General features: G+C 34.9%; 2 protein-coding genes across 4 annotated transcripts; one reads left to right on the top strand and one right to left on the bottom strand.

Moving 5' to 3' along the window:
• The first annotated feature begins 880 nt into the window (after positions 1–880).
• LOC122034975 (probable protein NAP1) lies at positions 881–3,343 on the top strand. 2 transcript variants are annotated; one of them, XM_042594330.1, is made up of 5 exons: positions 881–1,537; positions 1,881–1,925; positions 1,996–2,138; positions 2,846–2,879; positions 3,138–3,343. In XM_042594330.1, exons 1-5 carry the CDS (start codon positions 1,529–1,531, stop codon positions 3,174–3,176), a joined length of 270 nt encoding a protein of 89 aa, XP_042450264.1. In that variant the 5' UTR covers positions 881–1,528; the 3' UTR covers positions 3,177–3,343. The 2 variants fall into 2 exon arrangements, with proteins under 2 accessions (XP_042450264.1, XP_042450263.1); XM_042594329.1 differs by having other exon boundaries at positions 2,846–3,343.
• A 2,592-nt stretch (positions 3,344–5,935) lies between these two features.
• Positions 5,936–20,467, bottom strand: LOC122033712 (phragmoplastin DRP1E-like). Of its 2 annotated transcripts, XM_042592861.1 has the most exons (16): positions 20,302–20,467; positions 20,006–20,191; positions 19,848–19,911; positions 19,615–19,722; positions 15,931–16,032; positions 15,004–15,054; positions 14,861–14,922; positions 10,246–10,336; positions 9,969–10,033; positions 9,681–9,875; positions 9,472–9,591; positions 9,327–9,397; positions 7,041–7,266; positions 6,862–6,912; positions 6,333–6,776; positions 5,936–6,245 (listed from the first exon to the last, which is right to left on the bottom strand). In XM_042592861.1, exons 2-16 carry the CDS (start codon positions 20,144–20,146, stop codon positions 6,117–6,119), a joined length of 1,920 nt encoding a protein of 639 aa, XP_042448795.1. In that variant the 5' UTR covers positions 20,147–20,191; positions 20,302–20,467; the 3' UTR covers positions 5,936–6,116. The 2 variants fall into 2 exon arrangements, with proteins under 2 accessions (XP_042448795.1, XP_042448794.1); XM_042592860.1 differs by lacking the exon at positions 20,302–20,467 and having other exon boundaries at positions 20,006–20,280.
• Positions 20,468–21,096: the final 629 nt, after the last annotated feature.

Below are 21,096 nucleotides of genomic sequence, written 5' to 3'. Positions count from 1 at the left end.
AACATATTAATCTTGAACCGTGACGAACCGTGAACCGGCGGTTCTGAACCGTGAACCGTAACCGTCTTGGGCGGTTAAGGTTAAGGGTCGACCTGCCTGGAACCGTCGAACCGGCGGTTCCGAACCGTCGAACCGTCGGTTCCGAACCGTGGTCAAGTCTAGGTCCACCTTCCGCATTTATTTTGATTTTTGAAAAAATATTAAATTTTGCAACGAACTTAGAAATTCGTCCCTAATCTGGGACGAACTCTGAAGTTCGTCGCAACATTTAGGGACGAAATTTCAAATTCGTCCCTAATTGTTTTTTTTTAAGGTTAGACTTTTAAAAATTGGAAGATGACCCTAGAGAACTCAGAATGACACGAAACAAGTTTCTATGGACTCGTATCGATCTCCTGGTCTTGTTAGTAGGGTCAAACATAATTTTATACAAATACACTGACATTTATAAATTTTTGGAACAAGAATTAATATTTATTACTCGTTCGGGGTAAAAAATTTATAAACATCAGTGTATTTGTATAAAAATATGTATGCCCCTACTAATCAGATCAGGAGATCGATACAAGCTCATAGAAACTTATTTCGTGTCATTCCGAACTCTCTAGGATCATCTTTCAATTTTTAAAAGTCTAACCTTAAAATAAACAATTAGGGACGAATTTGAAATTTCGTCCCTAAATTTTGCGACGAACTTCAGAGTTCGTCCTAGATTAGGGACGAATTTCTAAGTTCGTTACAAAATTTAATTACTTGTGTCATTAAAATTCTAATATCTGTAAGGTTATTTTTAAGTTTTTCGATTATTTTATTAAAAAAATTAAATCCGGGACGAATCCTTATTCGTTCCTTAATCTGGGTCGAATCCTGGATTGTCCTAGAATCCAATATAATTATTTAAACCTAGGTTATTTTCTCCTCTCCTCGCTGTTTCGCCGATTCTTTTCCCACTTCCCCCGATCCACCGCACCACCCCTCTTCTTCTCCTCTTCATCGCCGTCAACCACCGACAGCGAGATGCTGGTTGCCGCCGGCCCCTTTCCGGTCACCCTTGCCTCCCCTTTGTCGAAGATTTCGGTGCGGGAAGCCCGAAGTCGACGCCCTCTCGTGCCCTAGTCTCGAGCCACAACTGCCTCTTCGTCGCCAGCCCTCTCCGGCCACGAGCAAGAAGCTGTCGGAGAACATTGATGACATCCGCGTCTATATCCCAGGGCCTTCACAGCGAATAATCGGCCGCCACAGCATCCTCTACTCGGCATCGCCGTCACCGGAAGGGCTGAGACGACGCCGGAGATCTGCGTTTGTTTCTTTCCCCACGCTTGCGTCCCCGTGCAGCTACTGCTGCTGCCATAAGCGAAGTCATCGCTGCCTGTTCTTCCTCTCAGAGCCGATCCTTCTCTTCTTCGGCAGCCGCAGCCACCACGGCCAGCCACAACCGTGGCCAGCTTCGCGACCACCAGCATCCCTCATTTGATCTCATCACCAGTCACCTGCCGTGAGGATTCCACCACCGCCGGAGGAGGAGCTAATGTACAGGGTAACAAATTGTCTTACCTAAGTTTTTGGTACAAGTTAATTAACCTACTGTTACTGAGTAGAATCTGAAATTGGAATGTCGTTGTTGATATGGGGTAGGGCAATTTGATGTTAACAATGGGATTGCGGGATTAAGCGAATAGGGGTTAGTGAGATGTTGATTATGAGTGTCATAATCCTTCTTGTTTAAGTTGAACTTTGATATACCTTACCCGCCTTAATGAGAAAGTTATTTTTCTTTAATTATTATCATTATAGTTTTTTATCAGTGCATCCAAGTTCAAACAAGTTCAAAATAAATGTTCTCTTCCCTTTTCTTAACAAATATCACATTTTTGTTTCAGGTAGTATTGAAAGAACACTTGGTTCAAACTTTGTTTAGAGATGAGGTAGGTAAGCGTTGTACTATAGTGTATTTTTGTTAAAATTTCTAAGCAGATTTTAACATTTTTCATACAGTATGATCTATTACATGAAGATTATCAGCTTTATCTTCTTCCAAGCATTTTGGAATCCAAAAAGTTAGCTAAATCTGGACAAGCGAAACAAAAGTATGCAGATTTGGAATATAATGTCACAAAACAAGTTGAGAAGATGATAAGGTTTGTACTTTAAATAAATTGCATTCATATATCCTAACATTTTAACTTATATTCTTGTGCTTTTCTAGATACTTAAAGGATCTTAGCATGCAAATATTTTGTGTCTGCTTACTTTAAAACTTTTCCTTGGCTAAATTTCTGAATGTTTCAGTTCTAGTAAAATTAAATTTCGCAAGTGGACTAAACATAGAAGTTTTGCTTGGAGTAACTCTTTATCTTCTGTGAGGCGGATGCCATGAAGTGGTCTCTATCTTTTTTGGTCAAAACAATAGAAAACATACTTGGATGAGTACTATTGGAGTTTTCCCTTTTATAAATAAAAAATTTCAAGTGGATTAAACATATATAGGTTCTTGTTAAATACACATTATTGTTAACTTGTGATCTACATTATCTTTGAAGTTTTGCTTGGGGTAACTCTTTTTCTTCTGTTTCGTTTGTGAGATGTAGTGGTATATATCCTTTATGGTTGAAATAATATTGAACATAATTGGAGGACTAGTGGAATTTGTTCTTTTAAGTTTTTCTTGCTTTGTTTTGTAACTTGTGTTTAATTTCAGGTGATAAGTTGGCATGTCTTTATACTTTGAAGAACATAAATTTCTCTTGCTTTGTTTTGAATTTTACAACTAGTAATATTGAGTATATGGATTGTGAACTTTTCAATTTTCTATCTTTTTATTAATATTGTTTATTTGTTTGAACAGAGTTTGTGAGGCGAAATCTATGTCGGAGGAGAAGGTAAGTATTAAGTTTTTTACAAACATAAGAAATTTATTGCACGTATCTTGTTTCTATATGTTACAATATTTCTCTTGTTAGTTTAAGTAATCTTGTTAGAACTGAAATGTTTTGTTTGTTTGTTTATTTCAATATCTCTTGTGAATGTCATACTTGTTTCTACATATTATAATTATTTTTCTTGTTAGTTTAAGTAAATATCTTTCTTGTTAGAAATGAAATTTTTGTTTGTTTGTTTGTTTGTTTGTTTTGATGCAGGAAAAGAAGATTGGATTGAGAAGAAGTTTGTTAGTTTAAGTTTTTTTGTGTAGTTTATTGTGAACTTAACTTGTTCGATGTGTATTTTGTCATGACCTGTATGGATTTTTATGGTACTTTGTTGTATGGTACAACAAACTTTGTGGTATGAAACTTGTATGTATTTGATATGTTAGTTTAAGATTTGATATCATTTTGTAGATTTATTTGATGTGTGAAATGTTAATTAGGATGTGTGATATGTTAAATTGGATGTGTAGTATGTTTCTATTTTAAACAAGTGTGTTGTATTGTATTAACACGATAAATTGAGGAAATAAATAAAATCTGGTCAAAATTTTCAGATTTAGGAACAAATTTGGCGACGAAAATAATTCATTGCCAATTTATTAAAAATACTGTGAAATGATAATATTATGACAAATTAATTTTCGTCCTAAAATTCGTCTCAGAATCTGGGACGAATCCACATATTCGTCCCAGATTTTTTGGGATGAATTTTGGGACGAAAATAAATTCGTTGCAATATTCGTTCCAAAATTTGTCCCAGATTCTGGGACAAATATGTGAATTGGACCCAGATTTTGAGACAAATTTTGGGACGAAAATTAATTCGTAATTACCAACGAAATTCTTATTCGTCGCTAAATTTTGCTTATCCGAATTCAGGGACAAAATGTTTTTTTGTTGCTAAATTTGGAATAAATTTTTTTTTTTTTTTTTACAAAATTAGCAACGAATTTGGCGACAAACTGAAACTTCGTTACTAAATTTGGCAACAAAATCTATGTTTCGTTGCAGAATATTTGCAACGAATTTGGTGACAAAAAGATAATTTGTCCCAAAATTGGGGACGATAGTTTTGGTACGAAAATATTTTTGTCCCAGAATTCGTCCCAAATTTTTTTGCAACGATTTTTTTTTATAAATACATCCCTAAATTTCCCCAGATTGGAACTTTTTTTTGTAGTGTAATAAACACCATTCAAGAATTTGTAATTTTTTAATATAAAACAAGGCATTTTTTAATGTTGTATGCTTGTTATTTATTTTTAAATAATTTATTAAGTTTTCATTCTAAAATACGTTTAAATTTTAGGTGACAAACTTCTAAATCTTTTATTTATCTATTTATTTGTGTTGGACATGTAGGGACCTCCATCTGTGTTTCACCCTTTGATCGAGATAGGGCAATCGATATTTTTAAATTATGCTAACATCCTGTATATTTCGAGGTGCGGACAAAAGAAAAGATGGATTGTCTAGATATCAAAATCTTTTTCTCTGTAAATCCCTAAGTGGTTTGAAGCGTGCAGCAGACACTAATATGCATTGAGGGCGAACTCGGAGCTTATGATCTCCATATTATATTATCGAAACCAAATGCAAGAGGGAAATAGATTTCCCTCCTTACTTTAAGGCTGTCAAAAAATTCCAGGCATCTAGTAAAACACACATCCACCCATACTGAAAGTCGTCAGTTCCTGAGAATCGACCCCTGACCATTACGCCAGAAATACCATGCGCCCACCGTCTGTGCTACGCCCTGGGGGTTTACCCCGCCATGCGCCTATGGCCTGTGTACCTGCATGAACCTCCCTCCATATCCGTGGGGCCGGCACTAGGGGGGCCGCTAAGGTAGCGGATCTACCTTTTTTTCTTAAGTAAGAGAGTGAGTGCATCGGACAGAGTGATTAAATTCTGACACAATTTTTTGTACTAAAATCCAATGTATTAAAATTCGCTAGACACTAATCGGGCGCTAGATCAGTGCCTAGCGCCTAGGCCGCCTAGGCGGGAATTAGGCGCCGCTAGGCGGATTCCTCGGATTAATAAGATTTATTAGATTTATTAATTTTAAATATAAAATATCAAAATATAAATTAATTAATAATAGTTATTAGAATTTTTAAATTTTAAATATAATATTATTAGAATATAAATAAATTAATAAATTTTATTAGGATTTTTTTAAAATTTTAAATATAAAATTATGAATATAAATATGATTTATATGGATTAATAAGATTTATTAGAATTTTTTAATTTATACCTAAAATATTATAAATTAATTAATAATAGTTAATCCTAGTTTTAAAATTTTAAATATAATATTATTAGAGTATAAATAATTAATAAAATTTATAAAAAAGATTTAAATTTTAAATATATTTTTTATTTAGTTTGTTGGGATAATTTAATTAGGGGTATAAAAGCCTATTGAAATTATCCTATTTAAGTGAGAAATTGTTTAATTAAATAAATAATTAAAAATTTAAAAAAAAAGGAAAAGAAAAAAGAAAAAACGCGAACTCAGTAAATGACGCGCGGGACGCGTCTGCTGTCGCGCGCCGCTGGACCTGTCGCCGGAGGCTTCCGGCGGCACCGGAAGCTTCGCCGGAGGCTTCCGGCGGCACCGGAAGCTTCGCTGGAGGCTTCCGGCAGCACCGGAAGCTTCAACGTCGCGTCCCGTACCTACGCTGGACGCGACCCTGGTACCACCGGAAGCCTCGGGCGAAGCTTCCAGGGCCGCTGGAAGCTTCCGGCGACGGCTCTGGCTGCAACAGACGCGTTCGGGAACGCGTCTGGCATTGGCGGGCGCGTCCCGTGTCCCGTGATGCGGCGCCCAACGACTACCATCGACGCCGAGCGCCGCCTAGGCGGCCCAGCCGCCTAGGTTGGCCGCCCAGCACCTTTCCAGTGCAGTTGCCAACCGCCGAGCGCCTAGGCGGCCGCCTAGGGCGCTTTTTAGAACACTGCTAAAACCCTATAAAATATGATGAATGGTGGAATATACATAAAAAAACAGGAGAATACAGAATTCGTATATAATATACAGTAGCTAAACTTTGAGAATACAACTAATGTGCAAATGTGATACGAATGGAAGGAGAAAAGGATAAAATAAAATAAGCTGATCAAATACAGTGAAGCATTCACTGATGTAGTAGTATTCAACCTTCAACAGTTAATAAGATCTCACCTGCTCCAGGAAACGGACTCAATGTCATCCCTTGCAGATTTGTACAATTCAAGCCTCTTTGCGCATTGCAGCCTGCGCTCCATCAAAGCCGGATCCTCATCCAAAAGCTTTGCGAGGTGGTCTCCCTGAGCAACACAAGTAGCATTACAGCTGTATCTTGACCAGAGGGACCAAAATATGAGATCAAGTAATGAGTTGAAAAGAGGGGCTACCTCTGTTTTCCCCACTTTCGTATAGAAATGATTGAGCAGGGATCGTTTTGCTTCTCGGACTTGACAGTAAACCGCAGCTTTCGGGATAGTGTTTCGGAGTGTTTCTGATACCATGCTAATGTAGGCTGACACATTTGATCCTATCCTCCTGAAATGCCCATCACCATAACGATCAATTGTAGCAGCAGCAGAATTAGCTCCAGGATGCTTATTGCTGGCAGGAGTAACACCAGGAGGATTATTGGTAGAAGGATTAGTACCAGCAGGGCCAGTACCCCTTTCTACTTCCAGTGGGAGCTTGCGGAAGAAATCAACTGTCAAGTATGATGCTTCCATGTCAACAAGCCTTATTGAAGTCTTTCGACTATCTTCACGGAATCTTTCCAAGGCTTCATAGCATGCTGCAGCCAATTCTGATTGCAAGGTGGGGAATCTTTTCAACTCCTGTTGGTTAAGAGCTTGGTATTTGATTTCTTATTTCATAGGAATAAACATTACTTAAGATAACAAAAAGATCGTAAATTCCCACCTGAGTCTCTCCTATTGATTGCCTTACAAGTTCCTTTAAGACAAAGTGCACCTGAAATATGAACAAATGCTTTTGAGTGCAACTTGTTGTTTGTTAACCAAAATTTCCAACAAAACTGGAGTGTCTCAGCTATGAAACAAAAAAATATATAATCATCAAGATGGGGAAAAGTGGCATACAGCATCAACGGAGGCTTCAGCTGGGCCTCGAAAGTAAGCAAGTCCTCTTTCAATTAGACGCCGATAACCTTGCTCAGGAGCAATTAAGTGTGGCTGATAACCATCAGCTTCCGAGACCACTTTCTTGACATTTTGCAAAGACAGGTAGCGGTCAAAAGGAAGCTTTTTCAGAGCAGCAGGGAGTTGATTGTCAAATACACCATAAATCCTATCACCTCCAGGTCGTCTGTGCTTGAGAAGTACAATTTTCCAATGAACAACATCATTTATTCACCATTGGAACGTCAACCAATATGATAAATTAAACAATTAACATGGAAAATAATTGGAACATTCACAATGTTTTAAACTACTAAGAATGACTCATTGCAGATAGTCAATACCTAACTCAGAATTGTTCCTAACAGAACATGACTGCAAAAACATACACCCTTGAACATGTGGATAAGAAGTCTGTAGTATTTCCTAATATTCTAAATGAAAAGAGATAAGCTGATGACTATTAAACTCTGCATATAATAAAGTTTGAGTTTAGATGGAATTCAGGACAAATTGGAAAAAGCCCAAACGGCTTGGTACTTTGCATACAACAAACAAGTTTAGTTGGAATTTATCTGTACTTATTTAGGTAATAGTCAAGAATATATTATCTAAATCAATTGTGCTTGACCAGTGTTCATGAAGATAGTGTTACTTAGACTGAATTAATGAAAAACAAATTAGCAATTATTTGTCAAAGGAATACAAGTTAATTTTACACATGGATTTGAACTGAATGACGTTGAACACCAAGTCAGCCCACAACATACATTTGCAACTTGGATGTTTGTAACACCATTCAATTTCACGTGCCCTCACATGAATATTCACAACTTCATTCTCCCATCTTCAATATAATTTATAGTTAAACTATAGTGAAAATTGTTAAATTTCTAGTCTAGCAAAGAGGTAAATTTTGAAAGCTTTTAGCAACAAGAATTGAAGCTTCATCAATAGTAGGCACCTCTATGTTTGATTTAAGATTCATTTCAACTCAGGAAAATGAAATTTGAAGATAGGATTACATTTAAAAATTAGATGTAGGGTTCTAACTGTTGAAATATGCATTGTATATCTGTCAGGTTACACCAACCTGACCAAAACAGAAAAATTCTGGTTCTTTTCCAGCTTGGTAATAATTTCAGGTTTTATTTAACTTGATTCTTACTGGTCGAGTTTTAATCTTGACATATGAAATTAGATGGAATAAAACTAATAATAAAGGAATTATTTAACTACAAATATCTACATAAAGAAAATTAAATACATTAAAACATTCAACCTAACCCTACCCAATTGGACATCTTGATCCTAATTTAGTTTCGAAATAAAAAAAATTGATTTGAGGAAAAACCAGCCAAAGCAAAATATAATCGTCTTCTTTTCTCCCAAACAGGACTTGTGATGAGGCCCATATTCTTTTACTTGAGCAGAAAATTGTCAAGTTGGATTTTTCAATAAAATTTGACCAAACCCCCAGCTACTTATTGAGTGCTAAAAGACACTCACAAGCAACATGCAGTTTTTTTTACTTTTTAGGGAAATGTTTTCGTGAAGGATGTGCAGGTAGAAGGTACTAAAAGAAAAACAGATATAATTTAGCCTATAACACATGAAGAAACAATAGCATGTGGGAAGCATATTGAATATGACGCCCAAATCAGTGAAAATTGATTGGGTTTAAAATTTAAATATAATTACAATACTCTATCATTATATTCTATATATATTCAATAGGTAAAAAAGAAAAAAAAATCAACATTAGCAAATTTTATTAAATTTTTATCTTATTTAAGCCCAAACGATTTTAGGTTTCAAGGAAAATAGAAACTTGATAAATGAGAGACTATTTAAAATTTTGACAAATAAAAATAGCAGAGTCAATAAATTCAATATTTTTTATTTTATTAAAGTTACATATAAAAATAAATGTAAAGATGAAAATGATTTGCTATTTACTTGGCATTTGATGTGCAACACATTGATCATGATATGCTCCTACGGATTGATACAGTTGGTAACTACATGGGTGGTTGTTCTAATAGGTCTTGGGGTCAGCGGATGCAAAATGCCTCGTTAGATGTCTAACCTCCCCATCTAAAGGGGTTGTGCTAGGGCAAAACACCCCCCATGATTTACTTGCTTGTATCTAGCCGGGGGGCTAGCAACACTGGCCGCCTAGGGTGAGCGTTATCACCTTTTTGCTCCAATTAATTTGATCATTATAAAAAGAAACAACACACTTACCCTCCATCCAAATGTTCTTTGAATACTTTATCAAAAGCTCGGCAGAGTTCCAGTATAGTGTACAACTGAGCCTAATAGGAATGAGAATCATTATAAAGATTTCTATTTAAATGGATCAAGGCAAATGAGGACATTTCTGTCTTACCCCTGCATCCACAGCAACAGGCCTACCAATATGATTCATCTCAGCCTCAAGTTCATCTATGGTCTGGTTAATTGAGGATGTTATGCTTGGAATACGAGATTTGATTACAGATTCTAGATGCTGAAAACACATTCCAACAGTTTACAAACACTGCATCATCCACCATCATATAATAGCATTTCTCCCAGATTAGTGTTCAAGTAATTTACCTTTGAAAGGAGTGCCGCAAGGTACTCAGAGCCCATTCTACTGGCTAAATGTGAATAGTCAGGGCTAGTTGCAAAATATTCACGTTCTTTTCTCCTAGAAAGAATCATATCTACATTCCTGTTAATATCAGCCTGTGAACGATTAACTACCCCGACCCATGGGCGTTGTAGCCGAAATGACCTTCCTTCAAGAACCTTAGAATAGAAAGGGGAAAAAAACAACTCAGCACCTACAAAGCATCAAAAGAAATCTGTTTTTTTAATAATCAAGAAGTATCAGAATCTTACATCTAGAGCATTTGTCCCTTTGTCCATCAGATCTAGCTTTGTTAAAACTCCAAATGTCCTTTCCCCTAAACCATATAGTTTAGAATAAGTTTCATTAAATATGAAATCTTCTCTAATGAACCATGATGGTACAGCATGCTTTTATAATGATGGTACAGCATGCTTTTATAATGCCAACATCATTAATAGTACATTAATAAGAGTTCAAAACATCCATCTCATTTGTTCAATTGAAATAGCTTCAAACTACAACTATGACCTTAATCTATGTACACACCTGTTGGATCGACTTCCCTAGCAAGCTTCATCGCATCAGAAGTTGCAATATCTTGATTGGCAGGGGATATAGCCAGTATAATACAGTTGGGCTGCAAGACAGATTTTAGATATATGATTTTGCAATTATGGGATACTGAATAAAATAATTTATAAAATAAAAGGCAACCAGATGAAAAATCAGTACATATGAGATAAAGAGTACATGGATAAAGTATAACCAAACAAGATCAAAAGATAAAAGATGATATTAGTTTTGTTAGTATATTTGAAAAAGAACCATGGTCAAATATTAATTCTACATGAACTCACTCTAGTTACTAGTCAAGATAAACTTTATTGAAGGCAGATTAATTGGTCAAACCATCACACCATCACAAGTGCAGTTCTTTCTCACATCTCTGAAAAGATCTCATCTTTCATGCTTTGCCATGAATGTAGACTTCACCAAAGCTTTTGATATGGTTTGCCTGAACGCTGTCTCAAATTGCATAAATGCATTTGGGTTTCATGAAAAATATATTCATGGATCCTTTCTTTGTTAGAAACTGAAAAATCCTTGATGCTTCTTAATGTACATGTGGGTCATTAGTGCTCAATTAGGAAGAGGCATGAGGCAAGGTGATGTAACAAAAAAAAATTGCACCACAAAAAAGTAACTCTCAACTTATAGAAGAAGAAACATATTATTCACTGGAAGGTAACTCATTATATGTGATTGTAAACTCCTTTTAATTCTGAGTCAACATTTCGGTTCCCAACTGGAATAAAAAAATGCTATTGTCAATTTGCTAAGAAATATTTCGAAACTGTATAGAGAAAAAAATCAAGGAAGAAAACACACAAAGTCATCATTGGCACTTATCAAAAGGAAGAAGAGTTTCAGACATGGAGGATAATATGCTGCGAAAAAGAACTACAGACAAGTCTTGTTTTATAATTCAATTAGAGAGCGGAACAGTAAAATAGCTAAGTCTTTAAGACCTCCTATCTTTGAACCAAGATAAAGAAAGTGTGAGGACCCATGTGACATATTGTAAATATATAAGGATGTATTTATGTTGTAACAGCATAATGTATATGTAGGTAAAATAAGTAAAGATTATGGAAGTAGTTAAGATGAATGTTACATAAATTCTTGTAAGTTTTAGATATATTGCATCTATTATTCGAAATATCCTTACTAAAACAAACAAATGGATAGTTGAACAGTAGGGTTATCAGAAAGAACATATATAAAAAAAACTAATACAGTAGAAATAGATTGCTAAGATGAATGTGCAAGATCACTAGAATAGATAATATAAATTATACTAATATCATGGAAATTAGGTGCAACTCTAATAAACAATAATATAATGAGAAATATGTTAAAGTGATATAGATACATTTAACTACGACCAATAGATTTTATAAATAAAAACTTGAATTGATTAGAGTGGAAAGAGATGAAAAAAATACATTGTTAATCTAAAAAAAAAATAATTGATTTAAATATTACTCTACTGTTATGCCCCTTCATAGAATGCAATAGAGTAATAAGATACTACTTATGCTTGTTATTGTTGTATTTATATGAGCATATAGAAATGATACAATCATGGTTTAAAATCTCATATGGTATCAGCATTATAGTCAAAATATCCTACTCTAATAAATTACCAAAACCAATACTGATAAGAAAATGTGTCATGATGTGAGTGTCAATTATGCCAATAAGTAAGAAAGCATCAACATGCATTCAATTTTTTTTAACTTGTTTCTCTAAAACTCTAATTTAATTTATTTAAATATAGATGATGATATAGTAGAAATAGAACCTAATAGCGTAGAAAGATCCATATATCCACCACCACCTAACGGGATAAAACTTGATTGTTGTTATTGTAGTATCATTTTTATACATAAAAAGTAGAAAAGATTATAGAAGTAAAACATATATGAATTCATCTAAAGACATTGAAATAAAAATAATAAAATAATTTTTAATTTAATATTGCCTTTACTAAAACAAAACACACACACAGAGATTAAATAACTAAAACCCATTTAAATTCATCTCTATATGCTTTAGCGCATGCTAAAATATGTTGAGTATGGATATGGTATATGGTACCATAAATTAAATTTATTTGACTGTTTAATAGTTACATATAGTTTTATTGTATAAGTAAATAAACTAAGTGAAAGAGAATTAAACGAATAAAATCCAAATTTTTCGGCATGCTTCAATGCATGTCAAACCATGCCACAATGCTAAAATCATATTATTCTAGATGGGAACTTATACTCCATTTTGGAATCGTCCTTTAAACCTTGCCCCAACATACCTTGTCTAGATATGCAGCTATTTTACCTTCTTCATTTTATTCTTCTTTCTTCTTATTCATTTTCTTTCCTTTGACAAGCCAATTCACCACTAGTATCATGTCTTGACTCTTTGACACGATACCGAAACTCTATTGTTTCGACCAACCACTAAAACTCTTGCTAGGAATGAGGTTTTAAAGCTTTGCTACAGATTTTAAACTCTTGCCCAGATTTTAAATCTTTGCTACAACCACATCTCAATTTAGCAGCACGTAAAATTAGATGCTATGAAAATGAATTATTCATTATTCATTATTCATTATTTAATCTACATGATTGGATTTTTTTTTTCTTTTTCTTGTGATATCATATAACAATTATTGATGCTTCTAACAAAGAATCAAAGTGTGAGTTATATCCATTGATAGATGATCTTAGCAATTTCACTTGGGATTCGAACAAGCAAACAACTCAACTGATTTTATAACATGGACTAGCACTCCATGAAGATTGATTTCAATTCTCAATTTAGAATTTTCATAGGCTGATCAAGCTAATCAAGCTACTTATTGTTTTGTTCTTTTAAGCAAAGCTAATAAATTTTAAAGCTGCTTATTCTTAAAATATATATTTTGTATTTTAGTTCAACTAGTTTGTGAGAAAAAGAAAATTTGTATTTTAGCTATTTATTGAATGTTTTATAAAATTATTTAATATGATATTGAAAATGAAAAAAAATGTTTGATCAATGGAAAGTACTCTAGTTCCCTTATATAAGAGTAAGGAAGACGTACATATTTGTACAAACTATAGGGATATTAAACTAATTAGTCATATTATGAAACTTTAAAAAAAAAATAATATAAAAAAGATTAAAGGGGCCACGGTGATTGAAAATCAATTTGGATTCATGCCTGAAAGATCGATAATAGAAGCTATACATCTTAGACAAGATTGTATTCATTGACTTAGAAAAAATTTATGATAGAGTACCGAGAGAAATTATATGGAAAATTCTATAAAAGAGATATGTTAGCGTAACATATATTGAACTAATTAAGGATATGTATGAGAATGAAATGGCCAATAAAGACTTTAGATGGAATAACTGAAGCATTTCCAATAGAAATAGAGTTACATCAAGGATCAGCTCTAAGTCGCTATCTTCTTACACTAATTATAGACAAACTCACTATACACATTCAAGGTACATGTTGTTTGCCGATGATATTATTTTGGTAGATGAAACACGTGAAAAAACAAATGTTAAACTATAATCTTGACGGAAAACACTAAAAGGGAAAAGTTTTTGGCTTAGTGGAATAAAAACAGAATATATGAAATTTAAGTTTAACAATATTAGACGTAATGAGACAATTGTTAAGATAGAAGATGACGAGTTGCTCAGAATCGAGAGCTTTAAATATTTAAGATCATTTTTGTAAAACAATGAAGGGATTGAGAGAGATGTCTTACATAGAATACAAGCATAATGATTGAAATGGAGGAGAACATTGGGTATTTTATGTGACCGTAAAATACCTTTAAAATTTAAAGAAAAGTTCTACAAAACCATAGTTAAACCTGCTATGTTATATGGAACTGAATGTTAGGCTATAACTCAAGCACATGAGCAAATATGAGAGTTGGAGAGATGAAGATGTTAAGGTGGATATGTGGATATACGAGGATGGACAGAATAAGAAATGAGAGCATTAGAGAGAAATGCATCTATTGAGAGAAAACTCCGAAAGACATGTTTAAAATGGTATGGGTACATACTTGGACAATCAATAAATACTCCAGTTAGGCGATATGAAACTATGACAAGCACACATATCAAACGAGAAAGAGGAAAATCAATAAAAACTTGATTAGTAACAATAAAACAAAATAAAATTTATTTAAGTATAGATGATAATATAGTAAGAGGTAGAGCTTAATAACGTAAAGGATCCATATAACTGATCCCACCTAGTGATATAAGATTTTGTTGTTATTGTTGTAGTTTGTGAGAAAAATGAGTAAAATTCTTTCTTTAGTGCCACATCTAAAGTGAAGATAATTTCGTGTTTGATTTCCATATAAAAAAAAAGAGAATATTGTGAGTTAGAATGCCCAAAAAGAAACTGCTGAGATAAAAGAAATATTAGCATGAACAATAAAAAAAAACAGCTGCTAATGTGAAAGAACAGCAAATGTTTTGATACTATAGAATTTGAATCCAATTTGTGTGTTCTAGAAAATTTGAAAGAATTTAAAGAATAACCAATTACACAAACATCTCACAAGCTGCTAATGAATACCTTGGCAACGTATGAATGAACCATATTCTCAATGTCCTGAACAATACTATCTGGCTGACCCTCTGTTGGTTAGTCATTTAAGAGTTAGATAAGGAAGATGATCTTTACTGATGTACAAAATTCAAGAAGAAAAGAGTCCATACCAACAGCAACTTTTGTAAGCCCAGGGAGATCAATCAAGGTTAAATTCACAACTGCACAAGAAACAGATATCAATCTGAAAGAGTGGAAATTTTCAAGCAGTTGATCAACAAAAAAAGGTTAAAAGTTACAGGACATAAACAGGAAAAGGTGAATACTCCTCTATCAAAAAACAATATGATGAACATGTTTGCCAAAAGTATACCATAGAAATGAGTACTTGCATTTGTATACAGAAATTCCTTAAACTCTGCCAGTTTAGCCACAGGTTGGGAATTTATTATATTTGGAGATCTTTTCATATATAACAAGACAACTTGATAAGTTATGAATAATCATTCAGGCTGATCTTAGTACTTCAGTTGTCATAGTTGTTGCTATTTTCTCTATTCTTAAGGCACTAAGTTTCGCTAAATAACCTGATTCCATCATGAAGTATGATAACGTACATTTTGGTTATGAAAATGTCTTACTAACACTTTGCTTTAAAACAGTCCAAGTTTTGACATCTGTGCATAATATTGATGATACCAGATATTTCTAGTTTTAATATTTATCTCATGTCGTATCAGAATCCTTCATATGAATGATGCATCCATGGTCCATTTCACATCATCATAGTACGCTGAGTCGCTGATATATTCAAAGGGAAGGTTGGTTCATCCTGTATTCTTGAAATAAGTTGCATATATATGGTGAATAATTTGGGCTACACTGAAATACATAATAATCTCCAAAAAGGATAAATTTCTTATCTTCCAAGGCTACAGAATTCTATAATGATGGAGGTCCAAGATATTATCTAGAAAATATCAACAAAAATTATTGCAATAGATGAAAAGAAATTCCATAGTACTTATTGCGTCTTGTTAGGAAAAAACAAGAAAATTCTTCAAATCATCCATCAAGTAAAGAACAAAAAGGAATACCACTTGGCGAATAAATGCTGAGATGAATTGGATGCGGAGATATTTGCTTTGTTTTTCCAGTTACCCTGTCTGTTTCATCCTCAATTTCCTTGCGCACAAGAGCTAAGCATGAGAAATTACAACGTCATCAGTAAGAAAAATAGAATTGACAATTACATTAATATAAGCACAAAATTGTTAAAGAATATTCAATAAACGTGTAAATTATATGCACAAATTGAGATTTTCCCAAGCATATATGTGATCAGAACCACTAGTTTACAAGTTTTCTTTGTGGTTTTACTTGAGAAACAACACGATGGCGAAGTTGAAAACATTGGATTGGACAAGGAAACACAAAATCATGACAGAGAAAATTGTTGTAAGAATCTGTGGTATTCTTTAGGGAGGACAAGTTTACAACAACAACAACAACCAAGCCTTTTCCCACTAGGTGGGGTCGGCTGTATGAATCATTTTACGCCATTGAGCTCTATCTCCTATTATATCATCATCTATATTTAAATAAATTTTATCTTGTTTTATTATTGCTAACCAAGTCTTTTTTGGTCTTCCTCTTCCTCGTTTGATATGCATATTTATCATAGTTTCACATCGCCTAACTGGAGCATTTATTGGTCGTCTAAGTACATGTCCGTACCATCTTAAACGTATCTCTCGGAGTTTGTCCTCAATAGATGCAACTCCGACTTTCTCTCTAATGCTCTCATTCCTTATTTTGTCCATCTTCGTATGTCCACACATCCACCTTAACATCCTCATCTAGAAAATTACTAAGGCATGACATATTGATAAAAAGGCAGTAAAAATTACTAAGTTCTGCATATTACAATTAACAATAGATTGTGGAATAAATTCCAATTTGCTTGGTGACCGTCAAAAGCTCATGGTATTCTAAATAAACATCCATATTGATAAAGTAGCATGACATATGATGATCTAGAAAATAGATGGGGAAAAAGAAAAGAGCACCCTAATTTGAAATATATATATATATATATCAAAATAGCACCTCATCCCAAAATTGTCCTTATTCTAGCGTTGTAGCAGTTTTGGACAAAGCTACTATATGATATTTCAGTCAAATTACTCTGTTGTAGTAAATTTTGGCTAACGCTACTACATGTTGTAGCATTTTGATCAAAATTGTTATAACATTATTGAAGTGAATTTGACTAAGTTGATGCTATTTTGAACAAGTTGAAACAATTTTTATCAAGTTGGAAAAGCATATTTTAATATAATAGTGTTTCATATGTAATAATTTTGATCAAGCATGAGCAATTTTGATTTAAGTTGTCGCAATTTTGGCCAAAACTATTATAATAGTGCTAAAGCAAGGTTATTTCCGAGGTGAAAAGTAATCCTAGCATTGATTTGATATTTTTTTTCAAACTGAGGCACCCTTCTAATGATAATGAACAATAAGGGATGCCCTTTTGATTTTTCAAAAAAAAAAAAATATTTACTCGAAGCTAGACGTAATTTGAGAGTACAATATCCACTACTCCTCCCTTCAATACTGGTATACTCAAGTACAAAAGGGATCACTTTTGACATTAAGTTAGATTAGGATGTTCAATGTGCTTTCAAATAGTAAAAGATCAATATTACCTTGAAGATTTGTCTACCAAGGATGAAGGAAGTGAGAGGGAAAGGAGAGGAAAAGGGGGCGGGAAAGAAGGGAATTTTTTTTACGTGGATAAAGAGAAATGGAAGAGGGAAAGGGGATGCAGAGAAAGGAAATGATGAAAATTTCCCTCCTCGTCTTCCTTGTCAATCTCACATCGCTTACACTCACACCACTGTCGTTGCATTGGTCAATCAACATAAGTTGCACCAATGGCATCCCCTCCTCTCACCAACCCCAATTCGCACTATAGTGCCACAAACCCAATCTTAAGTTTGTCCAATTGCATCCATTTGTCAATCAACAATAATCAAGTTACCCACCCATCCCAACTATGCTATTAATCTCGCCTAGCACAACCTAGGAACTACTGCACTACCTGTTGACCCTAGTTGCATTGTCCAACTTCATTGCACCACTCAACTATGGGGAAAAGAGGAGATTTGAACTTTGTTTCCATGGAAGAGCATGCTTTCACACAATTTTAAACCAAATTATATTGTGCAAAAATTGAATCATGGAGGAACCTTAAAAGTTACTCCCTCCAGGGACTTTCATACCACGGTTTAAAGTGTCGTGTCGAGATGGTTGAAACGAACAAAACATCTCATTCCACTGGGCGACCGGCACCGGCACGACCTTGGCACAGACCCACAACAGCTGCGACGTGTTGCTTGACCCCGTGGCTGCAACGGAGGGGTCAGCATGACCCCGACACCAGATCCACGATAGTTGCGACGTGTTGCGCGACCTTGTTGCCGCAGCGGAGGGGTCGATCGACCTCGCAACAACATCAGAGGGGCGCATAACCCTTTCGCTACCGCCACAGAGACGTTGTGAGACCCTGTGGCTGTTACAGACGAGTCGCACGACCACCGTGGTCGCGTCGGAGTCACGCGAACCCCGCTGCCATGGCTGAGGGATCGCGCAACCCCACGGTATAGCCGAAGTAGCGCGAGCTCGCGAGTGGTGTCGAATTTCGGATTTTTTTAATTAAACTTAGGTTAATTATTTTAATCAACTCCTAGTTATAATGGAGATAATCTAAATAATCTATTTTCATATCTTTTCCTTTTTTTTTAAAGATTATTTTTTATATTGTTTATTTTTTAAATATTTTATTTTTTAGTTAACATATTTTATACTTAAAAAACATCGAAACTATATCGGCACAACACGATACAATACCGAAACTGTATCGTTCCAGTCCAGGACCAAAACCTCGGCACGAGTCGAAATTTTAAACCTTGTTTCATACAATGGGACTCAATCATATGAAAGAAAAGATCAAAGCAAAATCAATCAAATAGCAACTAATTTAAAAAAAAAAAATAGGAATTAGTTGACAAAAGGAAGAATTAGTGCAAAAATATCTCAACCTCTAATTGTAGCTTACACATAAATAACCTTATTCTTTTCTTAATTCTCTTTCACTCATTGTAGTTCATTCATCTAACTACAAGTCACTCTAAGTAGCTTATCCATGCTAGCTCCCAAAGGGGATCAAAGGTTCTCTACCTCCCTGTCTAAGACTAAGCCTAATCATCAGTGGACCCTATCCTATGCTCGTAACTATACCGATCTACATGGATATACGGAGGAGGGGAGCCCAAAGCAACCTCAAAAACATCACCCTTCCATGGAAAGGCTTTCTTTCCTCCAAGGTAAAGATATTAGGACAAAGAATCATGCTGAGAAAGGAAGAGATTTCTCACTTCAGTACCAACATGGCTATGTATCTAAGAGGCCTCCACAAAAGAGCTTTGGCATCGTGGATTATACTAGACATCACCTTGGGCTTCACAACTACAAACTCTCATGGAGTGTGACTGCTTGCCATAATAAATTAACAAGCCATTACTCTACTGGCTTGAACCGATTATATTTTTAAAACAATATTATAACGGGCTTCCAATAATTAAAAAAATGGCCACGACCTCAATTCTTGTTTAAAAGCAACAAAGCAGCAAATCAAACCAAAACAATCAACTTGTGCGAGACAATAACTTATAACTAAAGAGAAATATAAAAGATGCAAATAGAGAGTGACGCACAAAAGTCCGTGAATCTCCTATTTGGCAGGTGAAGAAATTCGGCATATTCCACTTGTCCTTCTTCCATCTTGTGCAGCTGTAGCACTAAAGGCCTTCTGGTCACGATGCCTTCCAAGCAAAACAGGAAAAGGAAAGCAACAATTGGACAAAAATCGGTGAAAAAATAAAAGAAAAAAAGAAAAAGGAGCAAACATAAGGAAAGAACCAAGAGCTTAGAGCAATTAATTTCCTACCAGAACCACGAGGAAGGAAATCACGACCGACAAAACTCTCCAACACCGAGGACTTCCCCGAGCTCTGCTCAAACGGACATCAATCAGCATATCTCACATGATCAAACACAGTAGAAACATCAACCAGAGGCATACAAAAAAATAACCAAAGGAACTACCTGTCCTCCGACGACGGCCACGGAGGGAAGCGACTCCCACAGAGTGGGCAATCCGACGCCTTTCCCATCGGCATCGCCGAAGTCGCCAAGCGACGTGCACGCTCTTTGAATCTTGTTCACCAATCCGATCAAGCTCTCCATGATCACCGACTGGATAACCCCCAACAAACCCTAACTGAAGCCGCTCTGCAGAGAGCGAAATAAGAAGGACGACGACTCTGTCGCAGCTTTGAACTTGGAAGTCGAGTCGAGGAACAAAAGCGACAGTGATATCGCAAGAAACCAGATATACATACGCTTCTCGAACTGGCGGATCGGCCGTCAGAATTCTCGATTGAGCGAATCGTGGTCGTCCAATTCCGAAGCCGTGGCTTCTGCGGCGCTTCCTCGTCTAATACCCGCCTGGCGAAGAAATCGGGGGAAAGTGGTCGTCGGTTAATGCATTCGTTAAGCATGCATGCGACACTTGCGCACCAAGTTTTTGTGAGCAAGACGATTGACATGAGTTCTGCGGTGGTTGAAAAGTAAGAGTCGTGACGCGTCGACAGGTTTGAATCTGTGATCGCCAGGGAGCTCTTTGATTTCAAACTTTGTTCTTTGTTTGGCTTGGTATAATTAATTATTTCATAAATAAACAAATGAGAAAAAAGATAATATATTTATATTTTTTAGAAAATATATAAAAATTAAACTAACTGATCCATATAAATAATATCATATAATATAAGAATTATTTAATTTTTTAAAATATATTAGCTTTAAAATGTGCATTTATTTATATATTTAAATTGTATTATGTTATTTTTAGATTTTAGTGAACTGATGCTATCAAATTGCGCTGACATTATAATTCTGCTTAAACCAGATTAGATTTGATAAGACGTAAAAAGAATGATATTTAGGATGTATAATGATATTATTCTCATGATGATAAATTAGGAAAAATAATTATTGAAGATATTGTTGCATAATTGAATGAGACCAATTCGAGAGGTGATATAAAATTCAGGGGTGTTTAGTTAAATGATGGGAATGACTATAGGTATAGATTTGATAGTATAATGGAATAGGAATAGGAATAGAAATGAAAC

Source organism: Zingiber officinale, chromosome 11B (assembly GCF_018446385.1).
Source record: "Zingiber officinale cultivar Zhangliang chromosome 11B, Zo_v1.1, whole genome shotgun sequence".
Classification (NCBI taxonomy): domain Eukaryota; kingdom Viridiplantae; phylum Streptophyta; class Magnoliopsida; order Zingiberales; family Zingiberaceae; genus Zingiber; species Zingiber officinale.
The sequence above is the reverse complement of the archived record's forward strand: the minus strand, read 5'-3'. Positions and strand labels throughout refer to the sequence as shown.

Bases quoted from the DNA above. Each gene is read 5' to 3' on its own strand.
- LOC122034975 (XM_042594329.1), top strand. The intron at 1,926-1,995 runs GTAGGTAAGCGT...TTTTTCATACAG, and splicing joins AAACTTTGTTTAGAGATGAG to TATGATCTATTACATGAAGA. The intron at 2,139-2,845 runs GTTTGTACTTTA...TTGTTTGAACAG, and splicing joins CAAGTTGAGAAGATGATAAG to AGTTTGTGAGGCGAAATCTA.
- LOC122033712 (XM_042592861.1), bottom strand. From the start codon at position 20,146: ATGGAGAGCTTGATCGGATTGGTGAACAAGATTCAAAGAGCGTGCACG. The intron at 10,337-14,860 runs GTATTCATTAGC...TCTGTCTTGCAG, and splicing joins TTCATTCATACGTTGCCAAG to CCCAACTGTATTATACTGGC. The intron at 9,398-9,471 runs GTAAGACAGAAA...CATTCCTATTAG, and splicing joins CTGTTGCTGTGGATGCAGGG to GCTCAGTTGTACACTATACT.